Source organism: Capra hircus, chromosome 1 (genome assembly GCF_001704415.2).
Source record: "Capra hircus breed San Clemente chromosome 1, ASM170441v1, whole genome shotgun sequence".
Lineage (NCBI taxonomy): Eukaryota > Metazoa > Chordata > Mammalia > Artiodactyla > Bovidae > Capra > Capra hircus.
Genome location: NC_030808.1, coordinates 21,222,473 through 21,247,290, shown reverse-complemented (window position 1 = coordinate 21,247,290; position 24,818 = coordinate 21,222,473). Strand labels below are relative to the sequence as shown.

General features: G+C 35.7%; 1 protein-coding gene across 2 annotated transcripts in view; it reads right to left on the bottom strand.

Annotated features, from left to right (window-relative positions):
• Nucleotides 1-24,818, bottom strand: part of SAMSN1 (SAM domain, SH3 domain and nuclear localization signals 1) — a 101,442-nt gene that overhangs the window by 34,801 nt on the left and 41,823 nt on the right. Inside the window, exon 1 of one of the 2 annotated variants that reach the window (XM_005674768.2) lies at nucleotides 23,093-23,227. The exons of the other annotated variant lie outside the window; for it this stretch is intronic. Coding sequence (XP_005674825.1) covers nucleotides 23,093-23,149 — 57 coding nt within the window. The 5' untranslated portion in view covers nucleotides 23,150-23,227. Of the gene's footprint in view, nucleotides 1-23,092; nucleotides 23,228-24,818 lie in introns of those variants that run through there. 2 annotated transcript variants of the gene reach the window in all.

The window sequence follows — 24,818 nt, the reverse complement described above, 5'->3', positions numbered from 1 at the left end:
ACTTGGCAAATATTATTTTGTAACAAAGCTCCCATCAAGACAGAGTCATTATATAAACAAATAGATATCAACAAAAGGGTAACTTAAATAAAAAAGCAATTCGTATTTTAGATAATTCTTTGCTTCTGTTGGCATTAGATTATATTTAGTCTTCAACTATAAATCTGTATAGTCTTTCCTTATGCAATTAGATAACGTTTGTAAAATGACACACCTGTGTAAGATAATTTGGAAAAACTAACAAAATTACATGCAATTGCCCTTTGACCCAAAATTTCATTTCTAGACAACTATAACAGATACACTTGAATATAAACTGGTTTGCACATCCACATTCAATGGAAATTTTTTATAGAAAAGCTATAAACCTCAATGTTCACCAGGAGAGGACTAATTGAATAGTATATGGTAAATTCAAATAATAGAAATGTGTACATCTGCAAAAACCAAAAATATATCTCTTATCTGATGTGGAATGACCCCAGGATATAGTGTATATGAAAAAAGTGAAACATAGAAAAATGTACACAATAAACTGCTTTTTATCTAAGAGTGGGACTATATCTGTATGTTTCAATACAGGCAAATATGTATTTTCTTTCTTAGAGAAATTGGGTAAAATAAGCAAAGACAAGGAAAAGAAGAGAAAACAAAATTTTCTAAATATGCCTTGTTTCATAGATTTGACTTTAAAACTATGTAACTTAAAAAATATTTATAAACAATTTAAATAAAAATAAAGGCAATCCCTAAAAATTCCAAATAATTAATCTAATTTTACTTTGAATTCATGGCTTACAGAGAGGAAATATTTTAAGCAACTAATAAAAAACAGTAATTTGATGGTTTAAAGAACAACAACAAAAATGACTAACTTTAACCAGTTTTCCAATCCCATTTACAACTGCATTCAAGAAAAGTACCTAGAAATAAATCTGACTATGGAGGTAAAAGACATGTACTCAGAAAACTGTTAGACACTCATGAAAGAAACTGAAAAGGACTCTTACAAATAGACATACCATGCTCATATATTAGAAGAATTAATATTGTAAAAATTGCCATATTACCCAAGGCAGTCTGAGAATTCAGTGCAATCCCTACCAAAATATTAAAGGTATTTTTTGCAGACCTGCATGAGTTCACAAATAATTCTAAAAATTACATAGAAACACAAAAGACCTTAAGTAGTGAAAGCAATCTTGAGAAAGAAGAACAAAATTGGAGTAATCACACTGGCTGATTTGAAACTATACTACACAGCTATAGTAATCAAAATAGTATGGTATAGACGGAGAAGGAAATGGCAACCCACTCCAGGGGTTGCCTGGAGAATCCCAGGGACGGGGGAGCCTGGTGGGCTGCCATCTATGGGGTCGCACAGAGTCGGACACGACTGAAGCGACTTAGCAGCAGCAGCAGCAGCAGCAGAAGACAGAAAAATAAGCGCATAGATTAATGTAACAGAATAGAGAGCCCGGAAGTACACCACATATACATGGTCAATTCTACAACAAAAGGAGCAAGCAAATGTAATGAAGAAAAGACAGCTACTTCAACAAACGGCGTTGGTAAACTGGAAAGCTATATGCGGAAGAATGAGTTTGGATCATTTTGTCACAGTGCATAAGAAACTAAACTCAAAAGAGATTACAGACTTAGATGTAAGACCTGAAACCATAAAACTACTAGATGAAATCATAGGCAGTATATTCTTTGACACTGATCTTAGCAATATGTTTTTTTGGATATGTCTCCTCCTGCAAGGGAAACAAAAGCAAAAATAAATGGAACTACATAAAGCTAAAAAGCTTTTTCATAGCAAGGGAAATCATCAACAATACAAAAAGACTGTCTACTGAACAGGAGAAGATATTTGCAAATGTCATATCCAAAAAGTGATTAATATCAGAAATATACAAAGGAGTCATAAAAGTCAGCATCAACTCCCCTCCTAGAAACCCAATTTAAAAAATGGAGAGAGTACCTGAGTAGATATTTTTCCAAAGAAAACATACAGATGGCCAACAGCAGCACATGAAAAGCTTCTCAAGATCACTAATCATCAGGGAAATGCAAATTAAAACCATTTGACATTTGATAATGTCAAATGACTATTATCAAAAGACAGCAGATAACAAGTTTTTGCAAAGATGGGGAGAGCAGGGAACCATTGTGCATTTTTGGTGGGATTGTAAACTGGTGCAACCACATTGGAAAACAGTAAGGAGGTTCCTCAAAATATTTAAAAATAAAACTATTATACAATCCAGCAATTTCACTCCTGGGCATTAATCTAAAGTAAACATAACACTAATTTGAAAAGATACATGTGTCGCTTTGTTCATTGCAGCATCATTTATAATAACCAAGATATGGAAGCAACCTAAGTACATATTCATACATTAATGGGTAAAGAAGATGTGGTATACAAATACACACACACACACACACACACACACAGAGGAATAAAAAAGAAGGAAATCTTGCCATCTGCAACAATGTGGATGGACCTAATGGGTATTTTTTAAACTGAAATAAGTCAGAGAAAGACAAATACTGTATGATTTCACTTACATGTGGAATCTAAAAATCCCAAACAATTGAACAACAAAACAGAAATAATCCTACATACAAAGAACAAACAGGTGATTTCCAGATGGGTGGGAGTGAAAGGATGAGAGAAATAGATGAGAGAGATTAAGAGGTACAGATTTCCAGTTAAAAAAGAAATGAGTGAAATTGTGAAATAGAGTCAATCATTCAATAATAGCATAGTGTCTTCGTATGGTAACAAATGCTACTAGACAGCATGTTGATAGTGTTGAAATATATAGAAATATTAAATCATGTTGTACACCAGGGAGTAAGGTAAGAGGTGTAGGCCAATTAGCTTCCCAAGTGGCTCCGGGGTAAAATAAATCTGCCTGCTGATGCAGGAAATGCAAGAGATGTGGGTTTGATCCCTGAATCAGGAAAAGCCTCTGGAGGAGGAAATGGTTACCCACTCCAGGATTCATGCCTGAAAAAGTCCATGGACAGAGAAGCCTGATAGTCAACAGTCCATGGAATCGGAAAGAGTGGGACTTGACTGAGCGACTGAGCACGCACATGTGCGTAGGTCAATTATACTTCAGAAACTAACTCAGAAAAAGAGATCAGACTGTGGTTACTAGAGGTAGGAGGTGGGGAGAGGGGGAAGTGGATGAAGGTAGGCAAAAGGCACAAACTTCCAGTTATAAGATAAATAAGTCCTAGGGATGTAATGTACAACATGATAAATATAATTAACACTGTGGCGTGTTATATACAAAAATTAAGAGTTCTCATCACAAGGAAAATGGTTTTTAAATTTTTGTTTCATATCTCTATGATATGAGTGCTCACTAAACTTATTGTGATAATCATCTCATGATGTGTGTAAGTCAGATCATTATGCTGTGTACTTTAAACTTACACAGTGCTGTATGCCAATTATGTCTCAATAAAGCTGGAAGGAAAAAAGTTTTAAATTTTAACCTGTTTTCAGTATTCACACCATTATTAATGATATAAGTATATATAAGTGGATATGTTAAGGGACAATAAAAATAAATAATGGCATTAATGATGTTTGAAATCAGACTTCTTAGTCTATATTCTCAATTTTTCAATCTTGTCATACCATAAAGCAGGGAAGCTTTCAAAGACTCTGGGGCCATGCCAAAACAACACAATGGCCATATTAAAACTATTTGTCCCTGTGATAAATTGTATCCAAATATGGGACAAGTGGAGTATCAGTAAGAATAATAACTGAGGTACATTGAAATATATATGTCTGAATTCATGAGTTCATAATGATACTAACTAAAAAGAAAAACACCAGCTGTTGCTTTTGAAATGTTGCATGCAGATTATGAAAACTGACAAATAAAAGGAAAGGCAAATATTTAATCTGTCCTTCTTGTACGAAACATATTTTAAAGTAACAAGATACTTCATTAGGGAAATTTTTTCTCTCCATATATATGTCTGTGTATAATCTAGCTAATCAATTAAGTGATGAAATTACAAAAGTACCATTGTATAAGTCCCTAATGCAATAATGGGACTTCCCAGGTGGAACGTGGTAAAGAATCCACCTGTCGATGCAGGAGACACAAGAGACAAGGGTTCCATCCCTGGGTTGGAAAGATCCCCTGAAGTAGGAAATGGCAATCCACTCCAGCATTCTTGCCTGGAAAATTCCACGGACAGAGGAGCCTGGCAGGCTACAGTCAGTGGGGTTGCAAAGAGTTCTAAGCATACACACCAGACAACCTATTTATCTATCCATGCAGTAGTATCACTATAGGAGGAGACAGAAGCTAAATACATAGGAAATTTTAAAAAGTGAATGAGACAAGTGACTGGGTCTAAACTGGAGTGAAGTGACACCATAGATGACAGTGCAATGATGGGTCTAGGCAACGATCATCAATGGCTCCTAAAATCTCAAAAAGAATGGAACAGAATATGTGCTTCATAATGGAAGCATCTAATATCATTAATGAAATGTTCTTTTTAAAAAAAAGATTCACCAAGCTTCTGAATCTAACTAGCAGGTCACAGCAAATAAGACAGAGGAGCATACCAAAGGACACCAAAAATATGATGTCAATCAGAAAAGTTTAGGCAATGAGAAAATCTACAGGACAGATAACCTGGTTTCTTCAACCAATCAATGGAAAGAAAGAAAGGAGGAGAAGGAAAGTATAAATTAAGACTCTTTAAGCATTGTATCAACTAAATACTGTACAATCCATGGATTGTGTTTAGATATATATCAAGTAAAGTATTTTAGCAAAAACATCCAGGAGACAACTGAGGAAATTTTTAAATGAGTAACTATATGATGTTATTAAGGAAATATTTTTTTTTTTGTAATTCAAAATAATCTAGTGAGGGGCAGGAAGTATGTGGGTATAAAGAAGACATGTGACCTCTTGTTATTTAATGATTAATTAGGTGATGCATACATGGGGTAGATTGTACTCTACTGTGTTTGCATATGCTTCAAATTTTCCAAATAAAATGTTGGGTTAATAAAAGAACCAAAGGTACCTATATAAAAGCCAAAAAATAATTTACAAAGAGTTAATAAGGTGTGGGGATAGGGGGGCACATGGGAAAATTGTATCTTCCTCTCAATTTGCTGTGAACCCAAAACTGTTCTTTAATAGATAGTGTTAAAAGTTAATGGTTGCATAACTTTCTAAGGAAACAATTTTTAAAGATATCATTAACATCTCTTAGGTCATGTTTGTTTAGAGGTATGGACAAATTTAAGGAGAAAATAAAGTTTTGGTTTCTAAATTTATTTTAGTACAACAAATGTTTCAGTATAAATATGTATTGTGTTATCTTTTAAAGACTATCTGATTATGTAGTCTTCCATAGTCTACTTGGTGTACACAAAAATTGAGATGAATCAGTGGCCCTTGGGCTTCCCTGCTGGCTCAGTGATCAAGAATTCACCTGCCAAAAGATGCAGGTTGGATCCCTGGGTCAGAAAGATCCCCTGGAGAAGGAAACGGCAACCCATTTCAGTATTCTTGCCTGGGAAATCCCATGGACAGAGGAGCCTGGTGGGCTACAGTCCTTGACATCTTAAAAGAGTCAGACATGACTTAGTGACTGAACAACAAAAAATGGCATTTGGGGTATTTAAACACATTTGTATGTTTTGTGTTTGTGTGTGTCCCTACACAATGCAATGAACAATATATAAGAACTTAAGAAAAGATTCTTTTTTGTTAGCTTCATTTCTTCTCTTGTTTTGTAGAACAATTCTAATCATTATAGAATGTGTCTTCTTATGAAGCTTGTAGCGTTCTTGAAAATCATAAAGCCCTTCTCAATTAAGAAATTGTCATGGGAACCAGAATGTGAAAAAAAAAAAATCTTTTTTTGTTTTTCCAGTTCTCCATCCTGCTGTACTCTCTATCATATCATTCAATTATAAAGTTTTAATCCTGTTTTCTGTTTTCAAAGAAACTTGCTACTAAGCTGGATGAAAAGTATATAAACTTAGCTTGATAGATAGCACTGAATTGGTTTCTTAAAACAATGACCATCCCAAATTTATCAACATGAAGAATTAGGGAGTCTCTCTTTTGGAATGTAAATCAACCTTTTGACCAAAATCAAAAGAACTGAACCCTTATTTTCATTTTTTAACCACTCTCCAACTTCTGGGATCTTCAAGTAAAATCTTATCTCCAAGATGACTTAATATTTGGGTAAGGCATCAGCGGAAAAGTTTCACAGTCTATTTCAAAGAAAAAATTTGCATATGTGAGTCAGACATCCGCAGTATTTCGAAATACACTGGCAAATAAGAATTACACACACTGTGCCAATGCGTTCTCACATCATCTAAATATTGCACATAGAGCCTTCATTGGTGATATGCTTTTAAAGCTCAGAATTATGTTTCAGCATGTGCTTGTATCAGTATTCTGTAACACGCCCAATCTCAATAAGCTTGTCAGCCTTTATCCAAAGGCATTCCAGGATCTATTTGTTCTCACCAACTCAGGTGCTGTGGTCTTTTGAAGAGTGTGAAACAAGTTTAACTCACTTAAAATAATCTGTTAGGATTGCCTCAGTGTTAAATAATTACACTCTCATGTGGTGCTGATAGAAGACAGTTGTTTGGGTGTCAGGGGCCGGAAGGCTGAAAGACAAGCAGAGTGTGAAACGTGACCTTCAACACTAACATTAACCCCAAGTAAAGGCAACTCAGTGCTCAAATATGTATCAAAGCTCTAAATATTTTTACATCTGGATTCTTAGAACAAAAGTTGGTCTATTTGATCTCTTTGGTTTAGTATCTTTCATATCAACTGCAAAGGAAGTGCAGATTCTGACTCCACCATAGTGTTTTAAAGTTGTGTCAAAATTTCCATGCTAAAGCTTTATTTTCAGTTGACGTGCCAAGAGATGTTTTCAGCAAATTGAAACTACCTCAAAGAAGATTACCTAAAGGAAACTATAACTAAAAACAAAACAAAAAAAATCATTATAGAATGAGCCATACCTGTAAAAGTGGTTACCCTACCAGTCTATGTAATGTAACAAAAATAAGTTTTATAAATAAAAAGAACTTAAACTTTCAGAATTCTCAATCATACCGCTGCATTACTTATTACCATATCTCATGATTTGCATTGGATACATTGACTGTAAGTTATGCTGCACTTTTCTGAATTGAATAAAAATTAAGGTACTCTTTTGTCGGGAAGGAATTCTTAAAATAAATAATATTGATATGTCTTAAATAACTTTTCAGGTAAAAAGCATAACACAACAAAAGTTGTCACTTCATATTACCAACTCTTTCAAAACCATATAGGATACAAAGGAAATGGAAAACTTTAAAAAATGTGACCATGATCCAGTTATCTTAAATGTCTCAGCTTCTCATTTTTCTTACTGTAAAACTTCTGCTTGACTTACTCACTCCTGTAGCACTTACTTTCTATTCCTTCTCTCTTTCTAACTGCTAAACCCATAAACAAGTACACTAAATGGTCCCTCTTGACACGCCCCCCAGAATTGTTTCATTATGACCCTTCTTAGAAATCAGTTTCCCTAGGGTATCCACTTTTGTAGCTGCTCCGGTTTACAGTAGCTTCTCTGCCTGTCTTCAGGCTGGAAGGCATATGTGTGAACAAAAATCTCTCTCTACTTATGTCCTCTTACCCCTGAGGATCTGTGTTGATTCTGCCTTCTGAACCTTGCACCTAGCCTGTTGGAAACCCATATTTGCTCATTCCTCTCTTTGGGGAGTTTGGCCACATAATGCAAAATAATGTAATATACCATGCACATGTTCTTTCAGCCTCCACATCTGCTCAATTCTTTCCCCAAATCTCTGTTGTAGCCATTTATTCTCATTGTTGTTGTTCAGTCACTGAGTGGTGTCCACTTCTTTGCCCCCCTATGGACTGCAGCATGCCAGACTTCCCTGTCTTTCACCATGTCCTAGAATTTGCTCAAACTCATGTCCATTGAGTCAGTGATGCCATCCAACCATCTCATCTTCTGTCGCTCCCTTCTCCTCCTGCCCTCAATCTTTCCCAGCATCAGGATCTTTTCCAGTGAGTCGGCTCTTCACATCAGGTGGCCAAAGTATTGGAGTTTCAGCTTCAGCATCCTTCCAGTGAAAATTCAGAGTTGATTTCCTTTACCATTGACTGGTTTGACTTGCGTTTGTGTGTGCGCATTCTAAGTTGCTTCAGTCATGTCCAGCTGTTTGCGACCCTATGGACTGTAGCCTGCCAGGCTGCTCTGTCCATGGGATTCTCCAGGCAAGAATATTGGAGTGGGTTGCCATGCCCTCCTCCAGGGGATCTTCCTGATCCGGGATCGTACTCGCATCTCTTATATCTCCTGCACTGGCAGGAAGGTTCTTTCCCACTAGCACCACCTGCCACCACACAAATATGTCATTCTTACATCCATGAAATAATTTTCAGCTCCTTAGTCCCAACTCTTGACTCTCCAATCATCTAAAATCATACCACTGGACTCCTAAAGTACCAGTTCTTATCATTCCATTCTTCTCAAAAAGTAAATCTTGCTCCACATTGTTATGATGGCCCCTGAGAGCCTGCTCTATGCCAAGTGATCTATCTACAATCATTTCGTTAAAAATATAAAACTCTCCTTTGAGGTAGTTCTTGATTTTTCCAGTTTACAGACAAGCAAAACTGAAGCCCAGAGAGTTTAAGCGACACTTCTTTAGTTATCAGGAAGCCCTAACTTGGCATGCTGTACATTCATGATTCCTCATGGGATCAGGCAACGCTAGGCAATCTGATTAAGCAGAACTGACACTCCTTGCTGGCCAATGTGGACACATTCAATTATGTTTCTAAGCTGTTTCTCATGCTATTTTTCTCTCAAGAAATGTTCTTCCACTGTTCTTCCTCCTACTCAAATCCAGCCCATTCTTCAAGGTCTCAATCAAGTCACACCTTCTCTATGAGACCACTTACCAACCCTGCATCATTTTAGCACCCATTGATTGCCCCTGGTCTTAAGTGATGTAAGACCGAAAGAGAAAATCCTACAGTTGGGAGGCTTGAGAAAACCACAGCAGATGACAAATTTCACACATTTCTCTTCAAGTTAAATGACAAAAATCATACATTTCCCAGTTATACAAAAGCAAATTATAACACGTTATAGTCAAAGAAAATGGTTTGCTGATGTTTAATTAAATAGCATAATGTTTCTACATTATGAAATTTGGTGTGAATATACTAAGTAACTTCTATGGCTAATCTTTGTGCGTAGAGTCAGGGTTGTCGGTATGAATGAGTTAGGAATCTATCCTGGAAGAATTTACACTCTATTGGTGCTATCAATCGATTTCTATTGAAAAGAACTAAACAGAGCCATTTTCAAATGAATGGCATACAAATATAGAAGCAATTCCTAAAAGCAGATTATATTTACACACACAATAAATTAATAATGTATACTAGACGTCAGCTTGGAAATTTATATTCATCATTATTTATATTTGCACTGACTACTTAATACGCAAAAGGCATTTTGTATGCATGTCTATACCTACATTATTGATAGTCTAAAAAAAAGACACATTAACATGATCTCAGATTTTGGACATGAAATTAGCTGAAATCAATACAATTTTAGTTTGCTTAAATATCTTAAAATATTATTTACTCTAAGAGATTGTACAGTTATTGACTGAGGAACAATTTAGACACTGCCAAGTCTGAAGACAATAATTGCTACAATGAAGGTAAAGTATTAGAACACATTGAACCAAGCACTGTGTATTAAAAGGAGCAAAGGATAACAAACAATATGTCTAATATGTCTGAACTCTTCACTTGAACATAATCACTTGGGGACATTAGGAAAGTGTTGTATATTCGCAAGAATGCATCACTAGAATTTCCCGCTTTCTGGATGGACTATCTTTCCAAACCAAAATCAGCAGGAAGTTTTTTTGCAGCAGCACGGATTGTTTGTTAGGACCTTCATAGAGAGGGCTATGTTGAGAAGCATTCTGAAGCTATTTTCAGGCTTGGATTTAGAAGTCATGATAACCATGTCTACCAAGTTTACAGAAGATGGTATGTGTTTTAGGGAAGATGGTGGGAAGAGGATGAGGAGTTACAGGTAATATATTTTATGTATTTATCATCCCTACTTAGTGATAAGTGTTTTCTGTGTGAGAAAATTTCTATTACTAATTTTGTTTGCTAGGCACCTTGATAGAATAGGGTGTAAGAAAATGGATTCAAATTTTCCAGTTATAAGAAAGATGTAAAATCCTCCCATAAATTTAGAAATTAACTTTCTATTGTGTATATATTAGATTTTTCTACTTATAGACAAATATTAAATAATATTTTAACTATGGTCACTTCATTGTCAGTTATTTTAATCTTATAATCTTTGACAGCAAGTAAATAATTTTGCATAAATAATTCTCCAGAGTAGCATATGGCTAACAGAAGAAGATAATATTGAATATCATGGTTAAAGAATCCAGCAGTTATTTAGGAGAAGAATAACTTTGAAGTAATAATTAGGCAAAGCCTTATTATACTGATCATAATCTTAATGATCAAATATACTAATCTACGCTTTGTTTTACCTACCAATGAAATGATATCACGTATATTATGCATAGCATCATTAATCTAGAAGACAAACCACTGAAAGCATAAAAGTTGTGCTTATTCAATTTTATCATCAAAGAAATTTTTAAAAAGCAAGATAACTTTTTATTAGCTAAATTAAACTGAACATTCTCTTTCAAGGATTTAGATTTAAGTCTTTTTCCTTTTCAGTAATCAGAGAAAAAGTTGTGGAAAATTTTACTAGTTAACATGTGGTGGAAGAATGTACAGTACCTTTAAGTCCATTAAGATACTTATTAACATATTTAACAGTTGACTGTGTTGACTCAAACTTTAGGTTCCTGAGAAATTTCCTAACCAAATTTACTAGTCAAATGTTTTTGCCACTAAATCCAATTACTCCACTTTTTAAAGTAAAATAAAATCATCACAAAGAGGCAAACAGTCATAGTACCCATTGCTTTAAAATCACAGTTAAATAAAAGTGTGAAAATTAAGCTGGGAAAATAGAATCCATTCAATAAACTTTCCCATTAGTCTTCAGTTTCCACCACATTCACTTGGTCTCTGAGTACATAATAACCTTTCTAAAGTTCTCCCCAGGAGATATTTTAGTCATGCAGGGATCTCCTTGAACGCAAGTAATGACAAACAATAAGCTAATTCTCGAAAAGTTTTTTTTAAGTCATTTTTACTACTTTTAAATGAGTGTGTTTGATGCATGATTTTGGTCCCCCTGATTAATGGTCACCGCCAGCCCAGCTTCTGGAGCTGTAATGTTTCTGTGAGCTTCCCTCCAGCAGAGCTCGACCATTAATCCAGTGGCACATGTCAGCCCAGCAGAGCAAGGTCACTCTTCTGCTTCAAGGGGAACCTTTTTAGAAATAATAAAAGTGACAGAAAGTTCTTTTTTGCATGCTTTATGCCACCTGAGGTTGAGTGCTGCAGTTAATATCATAAAGCTTATAAACATTCCCATCTCAGGCGGCACTTGCTGACACGATGCTTAGGGATTTAAACGTTTTTTTCTTAGTAAGAACAGACATGTTTATGTGGGGCAAATATACAGTGTGTAATCCCAAACAGGAAAAGAATAGGTAGAAAAAAATAGCTGTAAGTTCATGCTAGGATATTTAGAAGAGACATTTAGGTTCTACAACTTCTTAACTGTCAATTACATTTATATTCCTTTCATCGTATTTGGATTTGGCTATAAAAATATTTCAGTCTACTAAGAGATAAACAGTGGTGTTAGAAGGTAATAGTAGCGGCAGAAATGAACGCAGTACATGATAATTCCTAAACCTATACTCTATGTTCTGATAACTGCAAAACATCTATCTTTGAAAGAATTTTATTTTAAAAACTGTTACCCTTTGTTTCATTGGTAATGGGTACATTAAAATTGGTAAATAATTATAATGAGATATTTGTAGTCTTAAAGCAGATGGCGTGAAACTTGTAGACAGCTTAGTTTAGAAAAGATGATGACTATATAACAGCTAAAAATATAAATAACAGATACCTGTAAGCATTGCAACATTTATATATTGAGTTATTTCTCTATTACTCGTAATTTAAAAAAATCAAAGTTACCTAGTAAAACCATGTGGTATTCAGAAAAAAAATTAATATCCAGACTGATGTCATATCACTATGTAGTGTTATCCTGCTAAAGGTAAATCTGTCTTGAATCTTATTCCAGGAATTTAAATTGTTAAAATTATGAAATGTATAGAAAAGAAATTTCATTATTTAGTTGTCTTTATTTTATGTATATAGAGAAAAGGGGGGGCCAGTTGGCAACTTAGGCCAGTCCTTCCAAGAAGCCAGTGCCTTGGTTTGGTCTCCGTGGCCAATGTCAAACTGTCACATTGACAGGTACAAGAACTTCAAGCTTTCAAAAATAAATGACTGCAGGGTTGCGGGGGTACTTACTCATAAACTAAACTGATAGGATACCAAAAATAGCAATATCGGGTGTTGATTAGTTATGAGAAATTCAACTGCCAAGAAGAATGCATATTCTTGTTGACTAATCAAAGAGTTGTCTCCCCTAGAGACGTGGAACACAAAATCATTGTTGGAAGTTTGTTTGATTAGTATAGTAGAGACACAGAAAAGTTGTATTAGGTTGTATTAAGGGCTAGAGACACAAAGTTATAATAGCCTGAAATATATAGTTCACCTAAGTGAGCAAGTCTGCTGAACCTAATGGAATATGTGCTTCTAGTGACATGCACTATTCTGCAGACTCAATGGTAAATTCTATTCTCCCACTCCTTTCCAAGCACCCTGAAAGCAACACTTTCTGCAAATGCTTTTTCCCCCCCTTCAGACAGATTACGTTACAACTTTTGATTACTGTTTTGTCTCATTATATTCTGATTCTAAGAATGGCTACTTTGTTTTATGTGGGTGTTGCCCAGATCTTTATCAGTGACCCATTTACAAACTATGTCTTGAAGTAGAGTACTACTTTAGATGACTCGTATTATCCATTAGTCATTTCACAAGTATTCTGCATATATTGAGAAATCATGACTATATTCCATATCATAAATATTTTTGATGGTATAACAGAAAGTATAACAAAGTATAACAGAAAGCACATGGAGTCTGAAAGTTAGACAGAGCTCAACACACTTTGTGCCTCAACAGAAATTGCAGGGCTACAGGTATGGATAAGATACATTCCTTGTTCTTATCCTTTTGGTAAGATGGTAACTCCATTTGGGAGGACATATTACAATAAACTATGGTAAAAGAAACAATATTGGAACAAGTTCTATTAAACTAGAAAGGCGGGAGAGATTATTAATCAAACATGGACATTATGCTAGGAAATTTACACATGGTAATTTACTTCTCTTATCAATCTTCTGTGATGTGCTTTAATACCTCCTCTTCTTCAGATAAGCCCATGAAACCCAAAAGATGTTTACTAAATTGTTCAACATCTTGTAGTTAAATAGGACCTCAACCCTGATCTAAAAGACTTTAGTTCATATTCCCTCCTGCTCTGCCAGAATGCTCTCTTTATGTACTGCCTTGGGTTAACTCTTGGAGGCTTCCTTGAGGGAAGGTATTAAAATATAGATTTAAATTCATCAGTTGAGATGAACAAAGGCATTCTAGGCTAAGGGAGGCACAAATAGGAAAGTATAAGAGTGTTCAGAGCCTTTCAAAAATGAGATCTGGATATACAAAGAGAAACACCAGGTTATGTACACAGAAGGACTGAAGGGGAAGCAAGTAGTGGCCAACTGCTGGCCTAAAAGAAGCCTAGAACAGATTCTTCCCTTATGACCCTCAAAGAAAACCAGTTCTGCCTCACCTTGATCTTGAACTTTGAACCACCAAAACTGTGAGAAAATAAATGCCTGTTCTCTAAGCCACCTAGCCTATGGTATTTTATTATGGAAGCCTTAGAAAACTAATACAGACCAGGTGAAAACTTCCAAAGCTTTTCAAATGAGAGGAGAAATGGGGCATGACCAGCTGTGTTGACAAATGCTATTTTTAGAAGAATCACCACCAGACAACTTAAAACTCTCTTCTATTCTTATTAATCAGTTCTTAATGGAAGACGGTTTTGTCCTCTACTAAGAAGCTAATTATAAGCGTCTTGTTTCTAAAAGTTCACCTAAATCCTTAACACTGGAAAGAAAGAAATGAATCAGTTTAGGAATGCTAAATTTGGAAACTTAGATATTTGGAGTATGGGCTTAATTCCATTGTAACACACACACATACACACACACTGCACACACACAATCTTCAAGGATAATGAAGCCATTTGTCTCTTTAGCAAGGCAAGGAAAGATTAAAGAGATAAGTGTTTCATTAAATTAATTTTTAGCAAATCCAGTGCATTGGTAGTCAAGGTAATGACTTTGTACCTTCCTGTAGGATATAATACCTGTATTTCCAAGGGGAGTCTACACTTCCATTATTTCTCTCAACCATTTATTTCCAGAGCTTTCTATATACCATCTGGGCACAGTGGTTTTTTTCAAGGATAGCCAGTCTATTTGTTACTCAACCTTTGCTACTTGCCTGCATAAAACTTGACTACAGATTCATATTCAGTAAAATGGGAAGGCTAGAGTGAATTGATACTTTGTTTGAAGATAATTTTTCAAGCCTAAAATTATTTACCACTTTCAAACAATTAAACAAGGTGAGATAAGCAAATTATTAGTTCCTCTGTTCTGATTCAAGGTGCCCTTGAAAGGAACATCAAATCCAACAGAAAATTGTGTTTTGAGGAAAGACGTAGAAACTTTTGGGAAGTGGAATATCCATATGGGCCTAAGTGTCTGGTGGCTATGAACAGAGGGATAAGGGCATTTCTCCTTGATGTGTGAACATGAGCTAGAAGCAAGAACAGGGCAGGACAGGGGCAGCCTTTCTGTTTACTACCATTAGAGCCCATGTGTAAGTTCATTTTTACACCTCCAAAAGTTTACAGTATGTACAAATAGATCTCCAGTTCAACATCTTCTCAACACCCAACCTGCCACTTCTCTTGTATGAGTCACCATTATCCTTTCCTGATTTCTGTAATAGCTTCCTAAAGGGTCTCTTTTCCCTGCTTCCTCCCTCACTTTCTTCAGTGTATGTGAGACACAAAAGCAAGAATAAGCCCAATAACATGTAAGCCAGATTTTTCTCCTTCCTTCTCAAAATCTTTTAATACCAGCTAAAATCCTTATAATGACCTAGAGGACCCGCTACATCCACTCTTTGTGACCGCTCTTCCCCTTGTATAGTCTGATTTATTGTTTCTCCAATACACCAGTGACACTCACTCCCACCTTCAGAATTTGATCTTGCTCTTCCATGGCCTAGAATAAGATTTCCTTATTCAGTGTCTAGGCCAGCTCTTCACTTCCTTCATATCCTTTTCAGATATCCCATTTTCACCAAGTCTTCCCTAGTCCCAAATATTTCATATTCTTCCCTCTCTTCTTAGCACTTATCATTACTTAGCACATTTTGTATTTAACATATTTATCTTGTTTATTGTCTGTTATCTCTAATAAGTATAAATCCTATGAGCACATGAATCTTTGTTTTATTCACCACTGTATTCCCAGCATATGGTCTATACTGTCCATAGTAAACACTCAGTAGATATATACAGCTTTGAAGAATGAATGAAAGAAAGAAAGAATGAATTAAGTTCTAAGCCTTTTGAAGAGATTAGTAGAAAAAATACCTCCAGATTGGAAAACCTTAAACATTCTTGATGGCACATTCCACATTAGGTAAATCAGAATATTTGAAGATGGAACCCAATAATCGGTATTTCTTAAAACTCTTCAGTGACTCAAAAGGGCAACCTAGGCTAAAAGCCATCAATGTAGACATCATTTCCAAACTTCAAAGTCCTTACAGAACTTCTGGTTATCTCACTATAATGTATATTCTGATTTAATAGGTTTGGGGTAGGCCAGACAGTGTTTTTCTAACAAACTTCTAGAATGCCAATATTGCTAGTCTGTAGGACTACAATAAGTGGCAAGTACTTAGAATGACCTTCAATCCAATCTTGGTGGCTCAGTGATACTTTTTACCATGGTCTATCCTCTATCTTCTGACTTATGCTATTTGTTTTTAGGTTTGTATTATAATTTACTTTAAATATTAATTAGAAAACAAATATGGCATAAATACTAACTAAATACATAAGTGAAGAGAACATTTTGAGAGATTTCTTAGTTGCACAGAGAAATAATAACCAAAAGTAAAAATAAACAATGGTGGATATTTATACCCACCATTTTTTAATGGAAAAAGTGGATTTAAAGTATTACCTACATTATATATTGCATACCTTACTTGGAATCACGTTCTTTCAAAATCCAAAATTAACTGAAAATACATAAATTAAAATCTGAAAATTATACCTCAGATGCTGATGCAAAAAGAAGTGCAGGCATGCTAAGTCACTTCAGTAATATCTGACTCTTCGCAACCCTATGGACCAACCCTATAGACTGTAGCTGCCAGGCTCCTCTGTCCATGGGATTCCCTAGGCAAGAATACTGGAGTGGGTTGCCATTTCCTCCTCCAGGGTATCTTCCCCATCCGGGGATCAAACTCATGTCTCTTAATGTCTTCTGCATTGTGAGGTGGGTTCTTTACCACCAGGGCCAATTGGAAAGCTGCAAAAAGAAGAAGCAGATAGATGGGAAACTGCCAGATTTAGAAGAAAAAAAGTTGTCTTGTATATTCTCAAATCAACTTTTTTTTTTTTTTTTTTTTTTGCCAGCTATGCTATCTTGGGCAAAACTTTTCATATCTACAGGGCTGTTTTCTTTTCTGTAGATTGGAGGTTAGGGGGAGAAGTTCCATAAGCCCCTTGTGTAATTACTTGGTCTAAAGTAAGCACCAGTTCATGTAAACACTTCACCTTTTTTCTTATACTTGGTTAGATAAGAGTTAAAAATATATCTTAACAATCTTGATAGGAAAAGCAATGAAGAAAGCTCTTTAATGCCACAACTATGTGTCATCCTTGTCTAGGAGCATAAATTTGCACAGCGGGCAGTGCGGTGAAAACAACTCATAATCAACTCATCACCTCTCATCATTGCTAGGATCAAATGCAAATGGGAAAGAATGCCACTTCAGTCATTGCTAGTGAAAATTAGCATCTGTGACACTAATGGTGTCTCATTTAGTATGCACTTTAGATTTTAAAAAATGGTAAAAAAAAAAAAGCGCTATTTCCAGAACTGCCATTATTCCAATGTTTTCCTTTAAAATAACAGTGGTATTTGAATCTCCTTTACTAAAAGAAAAACCTCAGTAAAATTTATTAACACAAATCATTAATCCCAGCCAAATAGAGGTCAACTTGTTCTAATTACAGTGTCAGAGCCTTTGTGGGGTCTACTCCGTCTCTATTTTCAAAGTTTCTACCATATTTCCTGACCTGGAACAGTGGTCTATTTGTTATATAACAATGGGACACTCTAGGGACTCTTGCACAACATATTGGAGTCATTCTTAAAACTTAAATAAAACTTAGGAATGAATTACATGTATTTACACACAGACATACAAACTTTCTTATGTATACACTAATAGATTTGCAAACAAGAATAACGAAAATACATAGGACTGGTCAGTTTTCATATTTGAAGGTTGCATCCAGGAAATTAAAAAATTTATTCCTTTTACAAATACTTATTAAGAGTCTACTTCATTATAGGTATTATACTAGATTTAGGAGGGAAATACATGCTTTTACTTATCTCAATACTAGATCATGATATTTTTGACAATCTGAGCACTTGAATACTAGCAAAGTTGTTCTTATTGTTATTTTACAATTTAAAGTTTTAAAGCTTGAGTGGGCATCTGGAGGGATTTGACAGGTGGAATTCTTGCATTTAATTAGAGACAGGAATGGAGAACCTCTAAATTCCTTTCCAACTTACAGAAGCTCTTAAAGATACATTGTACTGGCTTTCCTTAAAATTCATCTGGTAACTAAGACAGAAATATTAATAATATCTACAGTCTCTAAGCTTGTAATTGTGGCATAATAATGAAGGAGTACCAGAAATTGACATGTGTATTTCACACTACACAGTTTTTCTTTTTTCTGTGTATCTTTAAGTTTATTAACTTTCTCTATACCTTCTCATCTACAAGACTAAAAAGAGATATTCTGTCACAGAAATGTTACAAATATTAAATAAATTAATGTACAAAAAGTTCTAAACACAGTCACTGGTATGTAATAACCCCATAATAAATATAGCAAACTAGCACAGTTCAGTTAGAAAAAATAGATAAGGAAAATCTCGTTTTATAATTTAAGCATTTATAGAGTGTAATGAGATCATGAGCTTCCTTGATAGCTCAGTTGGTAAAGAATCTGCCTGCACTGCAGGAGACCCCCCATTTAATTCCTGGGTCGGGAAGAGCCACTGGAGAAGGGATAGGCTACACACTCCAGTATTCTTGGGCTTCCCTAGTGGCTCAGCTGGTAAAGAATCCACCTGGAATGTGGGAGACCTGGGTTTGACCCCTGGGTTGGGAAGATCCCCTGGAGAAATGAAAGGCTACCTACTCTAGTATTGTGGCCTGGAGAATTCCATGGACTGTATATTCCATGGAATCACAAAGGGTCAGACAAAACTGAGTGATTTTCACTTCACTTCACTAATGAGATCATATATTTTGAACTCTGAGTCCTAGATGTGCTTAAATTTTTTTACATCACAATAAATAGTGGATACTAGTGAGGAGAAGGTAAAAACAAAATTCAAAAAGGAAAGTACAGTACCTATGTAATATGTTAAGCAAGGCTATTTTGGGCTGACTAATCTAAAAGTAGAATACTTAATCATTTATCAAAAAGAAATTTATCAAATGTCTTTCTTAATTTGTACTTACCCCATAATGGAGAAGGCAATGGCAACCCACTCCAGTACTCTTGCCTGGAAAATCCCATGGACGGAGGAGCCTGGTAGGCTGCAGTCCATGGGGTCGCTAAGAGTCAGACAAGACTCAGCGACTTCACTTTCAATTTTCACTTTCATACATTTGGAGAAGGAAATGGCAGCCCACTCCAGTGTTCTTGCCTGGAGAATCCCAGGGACAGAGGAGCCTAGTGGGCTTCCATCTATGGGGACATGACTGAAGCGACTTAGCAGCAGGATGCCCCATAAAGAGTTCCCTTGAAGTAGGAAATGGTACTGCTCCAATATTCTTGCCTGGAAAATTCCATGGACAGAGGAGCCTTGCAGGTTATAGTCCATGGGATCACAGAGAGTCAGACAAGACTGAGTAACTGCTTGCGCATGTGCACAAACACACACCCACAGAGAGTTGTGAGACATGAATTATAACAGTTTCACTTATGGAATATTTCTGGTTTCTCCTTAACCTATACTATGACTCTGTTATAATACATGTGAATGCAATTGGTCCTATTTATGAACTATTTGAAGAAAGGAGTCCATACCCAAACTGAAGAAATAGAGAAATAAAGGATGAAAAAGAAGACATTCTAATCAATTATAAATGGTAAAACTGTACTTTGATATGTTTTGATTTTTTTGATATGTGGACATTGATAAGTCTCATAAGAAAATAATAAATTATTTTGTATCAGTTCAGTTCAGTTCAGTCACTCAGTCGTGTCCAACTCTTTGCGACCCCATGAATCACAGCACGCCAGGCCTCCCTGTCCATCACCAACTCCTGGAGTTCACTCAAATTCACATCCATCGAGTCGGTGATGCCATCCAGCCATCTTATCCTCTGTCATCCCCTTTTACTCCTGTCCCCAATCCTTCCCAGTATCAGAGTCTTTTCCAAAGAGTCAACTCTTCGCCTGAGGTGGCCAAAGTACTGGAGTTTCAGCTTTAGCATCATTCCTTCCAAAGAACACCCAGGGCTGATCTCCTTCAGAATGGACTTGTTGGATCTCCTTGCAGTCCAAGGGACTCTCAAGAGTCTTCTCCAACACCACAGTTCAAAATATAAGCTCATAAAACCTATTGCTGCATTATATATCTGTGAATGTTTTGAACCATCTTATAACCATAGTACATATTATAAAATATATTTTAAAATACTAATTACAAAGTCCTCCATTATTTCCATTTCAGATGAACAGCTTCATAATTCATATTTAAGGAGCAGTGATTGGTATAATACGCATTCATGATTTGAATTGGGTATAGGGGTTTCCCTTATGGCCCAGTGGGTAAATAATTCACCTGCCAATGCAGGAGATGGGTGTTCCATCCCTGGGTCAGAATGATCCCCTGGAGAAGGAAATGGCAACCCACTCCAGTATACTTGCCTGGAGAATCCCCATGGACAGAGGAGCCTAGTGGGCTACAGTCCATGGGGTCACAAAGAGTTGGACACAGCTGAGCAAGTAAGCACAGCAGCACATTAAGTCACCTGGACTATAAGCCACAGGAGTTAACATGAAATGCGTGACTAAATAATAGTTTCCTCATTTTTAATGTGGTTACTTCTTACCTACTTTAGCACTTACAACTGAAAAACAAGGAAATCTCTCTCAGAAATTTTGAAAGAATATTGCACAAGGGGGCTTCCCAGATAGCTCAGTGGTAAAGAATCAGCCTGCCAATGTAGGAGACAAGCTTTGATCCCTGGGTTGGGAAGATCCTCTGGAGGAGGAAAAGGAAACCCACTCCAGTATTCTTGCCTGAAAAATCCCAGGGGCAGAGGAGCCGGGCAGGCTACAGTCCACAGGGTCGCAGAGTGAGACACTGCTGAGCGTGTATGCTAAAAGCTGCAGCACAAAGAGCGTACGTTTCTGGGTCAGGAGATGGGCATGATTGTCTGGGTGCAGTTAATCCATGTAGACAGTAATTCCCTATATTTCAGACTGGTTTCTTGATGGTTCTATTCTATCTTTCTAGACACAGGCCCTATATTCCCTTCTAGTCAATGAAGGATTTGAAATTCTCATTCTACTAGTCATTTATTTGCAGGAATCTCCACCATCTCTTCTGGATTTGGCTCTTTTTCCATAAAATACATAAAGAAAATTACCCAGTAAGATAAATATGAATTAAAGCAAAGTTATTTCTAAAACAGAATTATAATAATTGGAAAAAATATTAACTCCATATTAAAAGGAAAGGATTTAGCTGGAATGTATGAACAATACTTTTTCATATACATTCACATATCTCTTTAAATTCATATAAAATGAAACCATCCATCTAAAGAAAACAGGAATCCATTCACAACAAAAAATGTTTCCAATGTGACTATTTCCTGTGATATATTTTGCTCTCAGATGTATACTTTATCAAATATATTTTTACTTTTATGAGTAAGAAACTCAGTAATATGAACAATATTCTACTTCTATTACAATAGCCCCTGCAATTAAGGCAAAAGATAATCATAGACTAAAATATCATTTTGAAAGTTGTTCCATGACATAAATATGATAGCAGCTCACTGCATAATAGGGTTCTTATGAGGCACTCTAACTTTAAACTGTAAATACTTGGACGAAAACCACTGCTTTGAATTAATTTTTGTGAATTAATTTCCCTAAAACCTAGTTTTGTCAACTCAATATTGGTTGCATTTAATCAAGCAAATTTTGTATAAAATGAATCCTAGATGGAAAGGTAAGCAATGCTTGTTGTACTCTTTGGGGAAATGTTACCTTGCGTTTTTGCTCTACTAGGGGAAAAGACAGAAATCATGATGTGTTATACAGCTATATTTAAGTAGAAATGCTTGCCTATCCTTCATCAGGTCTTTTTGTCAGAAAAAATTAATATTGAAAATCATTTATTCTCAGTTTCCAAATATCAGAAATCATTTATTTTTAGTTTCCTTCAGAGAGGTTTTGTGGTAACTTGCAAAGAGCTATAAAGTATAAAATATTGGCTATTGTTCAATGCCATGACAACTCAAAAGTTCACAATCAATTACCAATTCCTCTCTCTCTGGAAGGTACCAAGCAAATAAATTCCAATAATAGATAATAAATCAACCCTCTAAAAAGACATTTGACTGCAGTTGTTGTTTATTTACAAGCATATTTAAAATGTTTACCTAAGAAACTAAAAAAAAAAAGTATAGGTTTTGTAAAAATTCACTGATATTTCAGAGATATTTTCCTTTATGATACTAATGAAACTAATTTAGAGTCATACAATAGAATCCAAACTTTGTTATCTCATACCTTTTTTTAAGTAGTCATTAGCAATTATTTTCAAGACAAAGAATAGAATAACATTTCAAATAGAATCAGTTCAACAAATCTATACACATATGGAGTTTTGATGTTTCCAAACAACCCAATCCTCTCTCAAGTAGTGGAGCTAGTTCAAGAGAGAAAGTAGTAAAAATAGCCTGTATAATAAGCTATCATATTTTAGCCTGAAGAAATGAGAAACATCAAGTATTCAATCAAAACATCTCCATTTTGTAACTTTCTCATAATGCATTATGAGCTGAGACTGTAAGAAATAAAATGCACTTGGTAGATTATTAAACAGACTTTGCCACCTTTATAGTTATTAAGAATATACAATATTGTAAAGTAATTAGCCTCCAATTAAAATAAATAAATTTATATTAAAAAAAGAATATACACAAAGATTTCATAATATCAGTCTTTCAAACAGAGATCACCAAAATGATTTCCATGGAGTTGACAGTATGAGCTCAGAGTTCAGTTACAGTTGTAAATAATCAAATATGCCCTATAAGATAAAATTACATAGACAGTAATTGTCAGGCATCATTTAACAGCTAATGTTCGGTTCAGTTTTTCCCATATTTGCCATGAAGCTTTCAACCATATGGTTGAATTGATTTCTTATGGGCAGATAAAAACCATGTGTCTCTGTGTACATTCTATTAAATAATTTGATTTTGTTTGACTATGTATGAAATCACCATACCTTAGGCTTTTGATGTTTTTCCTTCTCTGAGACATTGGATGGTTTTCTCTTCAGCATTTTGAATTCACACTGCTCCGAATGAGCGCACTTTCTGGTGTTACAGAAACGATTGAAGACTGTCAGCAGTGTGCTGTCTATGATGTACAGCTGCAGAGAAGTTTGAATCTAGTAACCTGCCACTTCCTCTTTTTGGTCAGGATATGACTTCACATCTACATGGGTAAAGTTTTGTTCTTTTTGTAACAGTAATTCTTTGGTAACTTTTTAACATTCTGTTCTTGCTATATTCTATGAGGTAGATCCCTAACTAAACCTCACACATCAGCATGCCTGCAGTTATAAGGGCCATGAAGATTTCAAAATAACACATTTTTTCAGTTTATAAAAAAATAAAAATCTGTAACACATTCCACGAGATAGAGTGATAGGTAGAGATAAGTAGAGAGAAGAAAACATCTGAGCTAATAAATGAAGTAAAACTTGAGATGTGAGCTTTATAGTATGTAAAAAATAAAGAGAATACTCAGGGTAGTCAACTTTGCATTCTTATGTAAACCTTATTGGAAGATGTTATAAGGTAGATTTTAAACAATACTAAAGAGAGTTCCAGAAAAACAACTATTTCTGCTTTATTGACTATGGCAAAGCCTTTGACTATGTGGATCACAACAACCTGTGGAAAATTCTGAAAGAGATGGGAATACCAGACCACCTGACCTGCCTCTTGAGAAACCTATATGCAGGTCAGGAAGCAACAGTTAGAACTGGACATGGGACAACAGACTGGTTCCAAATAGGGAAAGGAGTCCATCAAAGCTGTATATTGTCATCCTGCTTATTTAACTTCTATGCAGAGTACATCATGAGAAACGCTGGGCTGGAAGAAGCACAAGCTGGAATCAAGATGCTGAGAGAAATATTAATAACCTCAGATATGCAGATGACACCACTCTTATGGCAGAAAGTGAAGAAGAACTAAAAAGCCTCTTGATGAAATTGAAAGAGGAGAGTGAAAAAGTTGGCTTAAAGCTCAACATTCAGAAAACGAAGATTATGACATCTGGTCCCATCACTTCATGGGAAATAGATGGGGAAACAGTGGAAACAGTGTCAGACTTAATTTTGAGGGGCTCCAAAATCACTGCAGATGGTGATTGCAGCCATGAAATTAAAAGACACTTACTCCTTGGAAGGAAAGTTATGATCAACCTAGATAGCATATTCAAAAACAGAGACATTACTTTACATTACTTTGCCAACAAAGGTCTGTCTAGTCAAGGCTATGGTTTTTCCAGTGGTCATGTATGGATGTGAGAGTTGGACTGTGAAGAAAGCTGAGTGCTGAAGAATTGATGCTTTTGAACTGTGGTGTTGGAGAAGACTCTTGAGAGTCCCTTGGACTGCAAGGAGATCCAACCAGTCCATCCTAAAGGAGATCAGCCCTGGGTGTTCATTGGAAGGACTGATGCTAAAGCTTAAACTCCAATACTTGGGCCACATCATGCGAAGAGGTGACTCATTGGAAAATACCCTGATGCTTGGAGGGATTAGGGGCAGGAGGAGAAGGGGATGACAGAGAATGAGATGGCTGGATAGTGTCACTGACTCAAGTGACATGGGTTTGTGTGGACTCTGGCAGTTGTTGATGGACAGGGAGGCCTGGCCTGCTGTGCTTCATGGGGCTACAAAAAGTCAGATATGACTAAGCAACTGAACTGAACTGAAT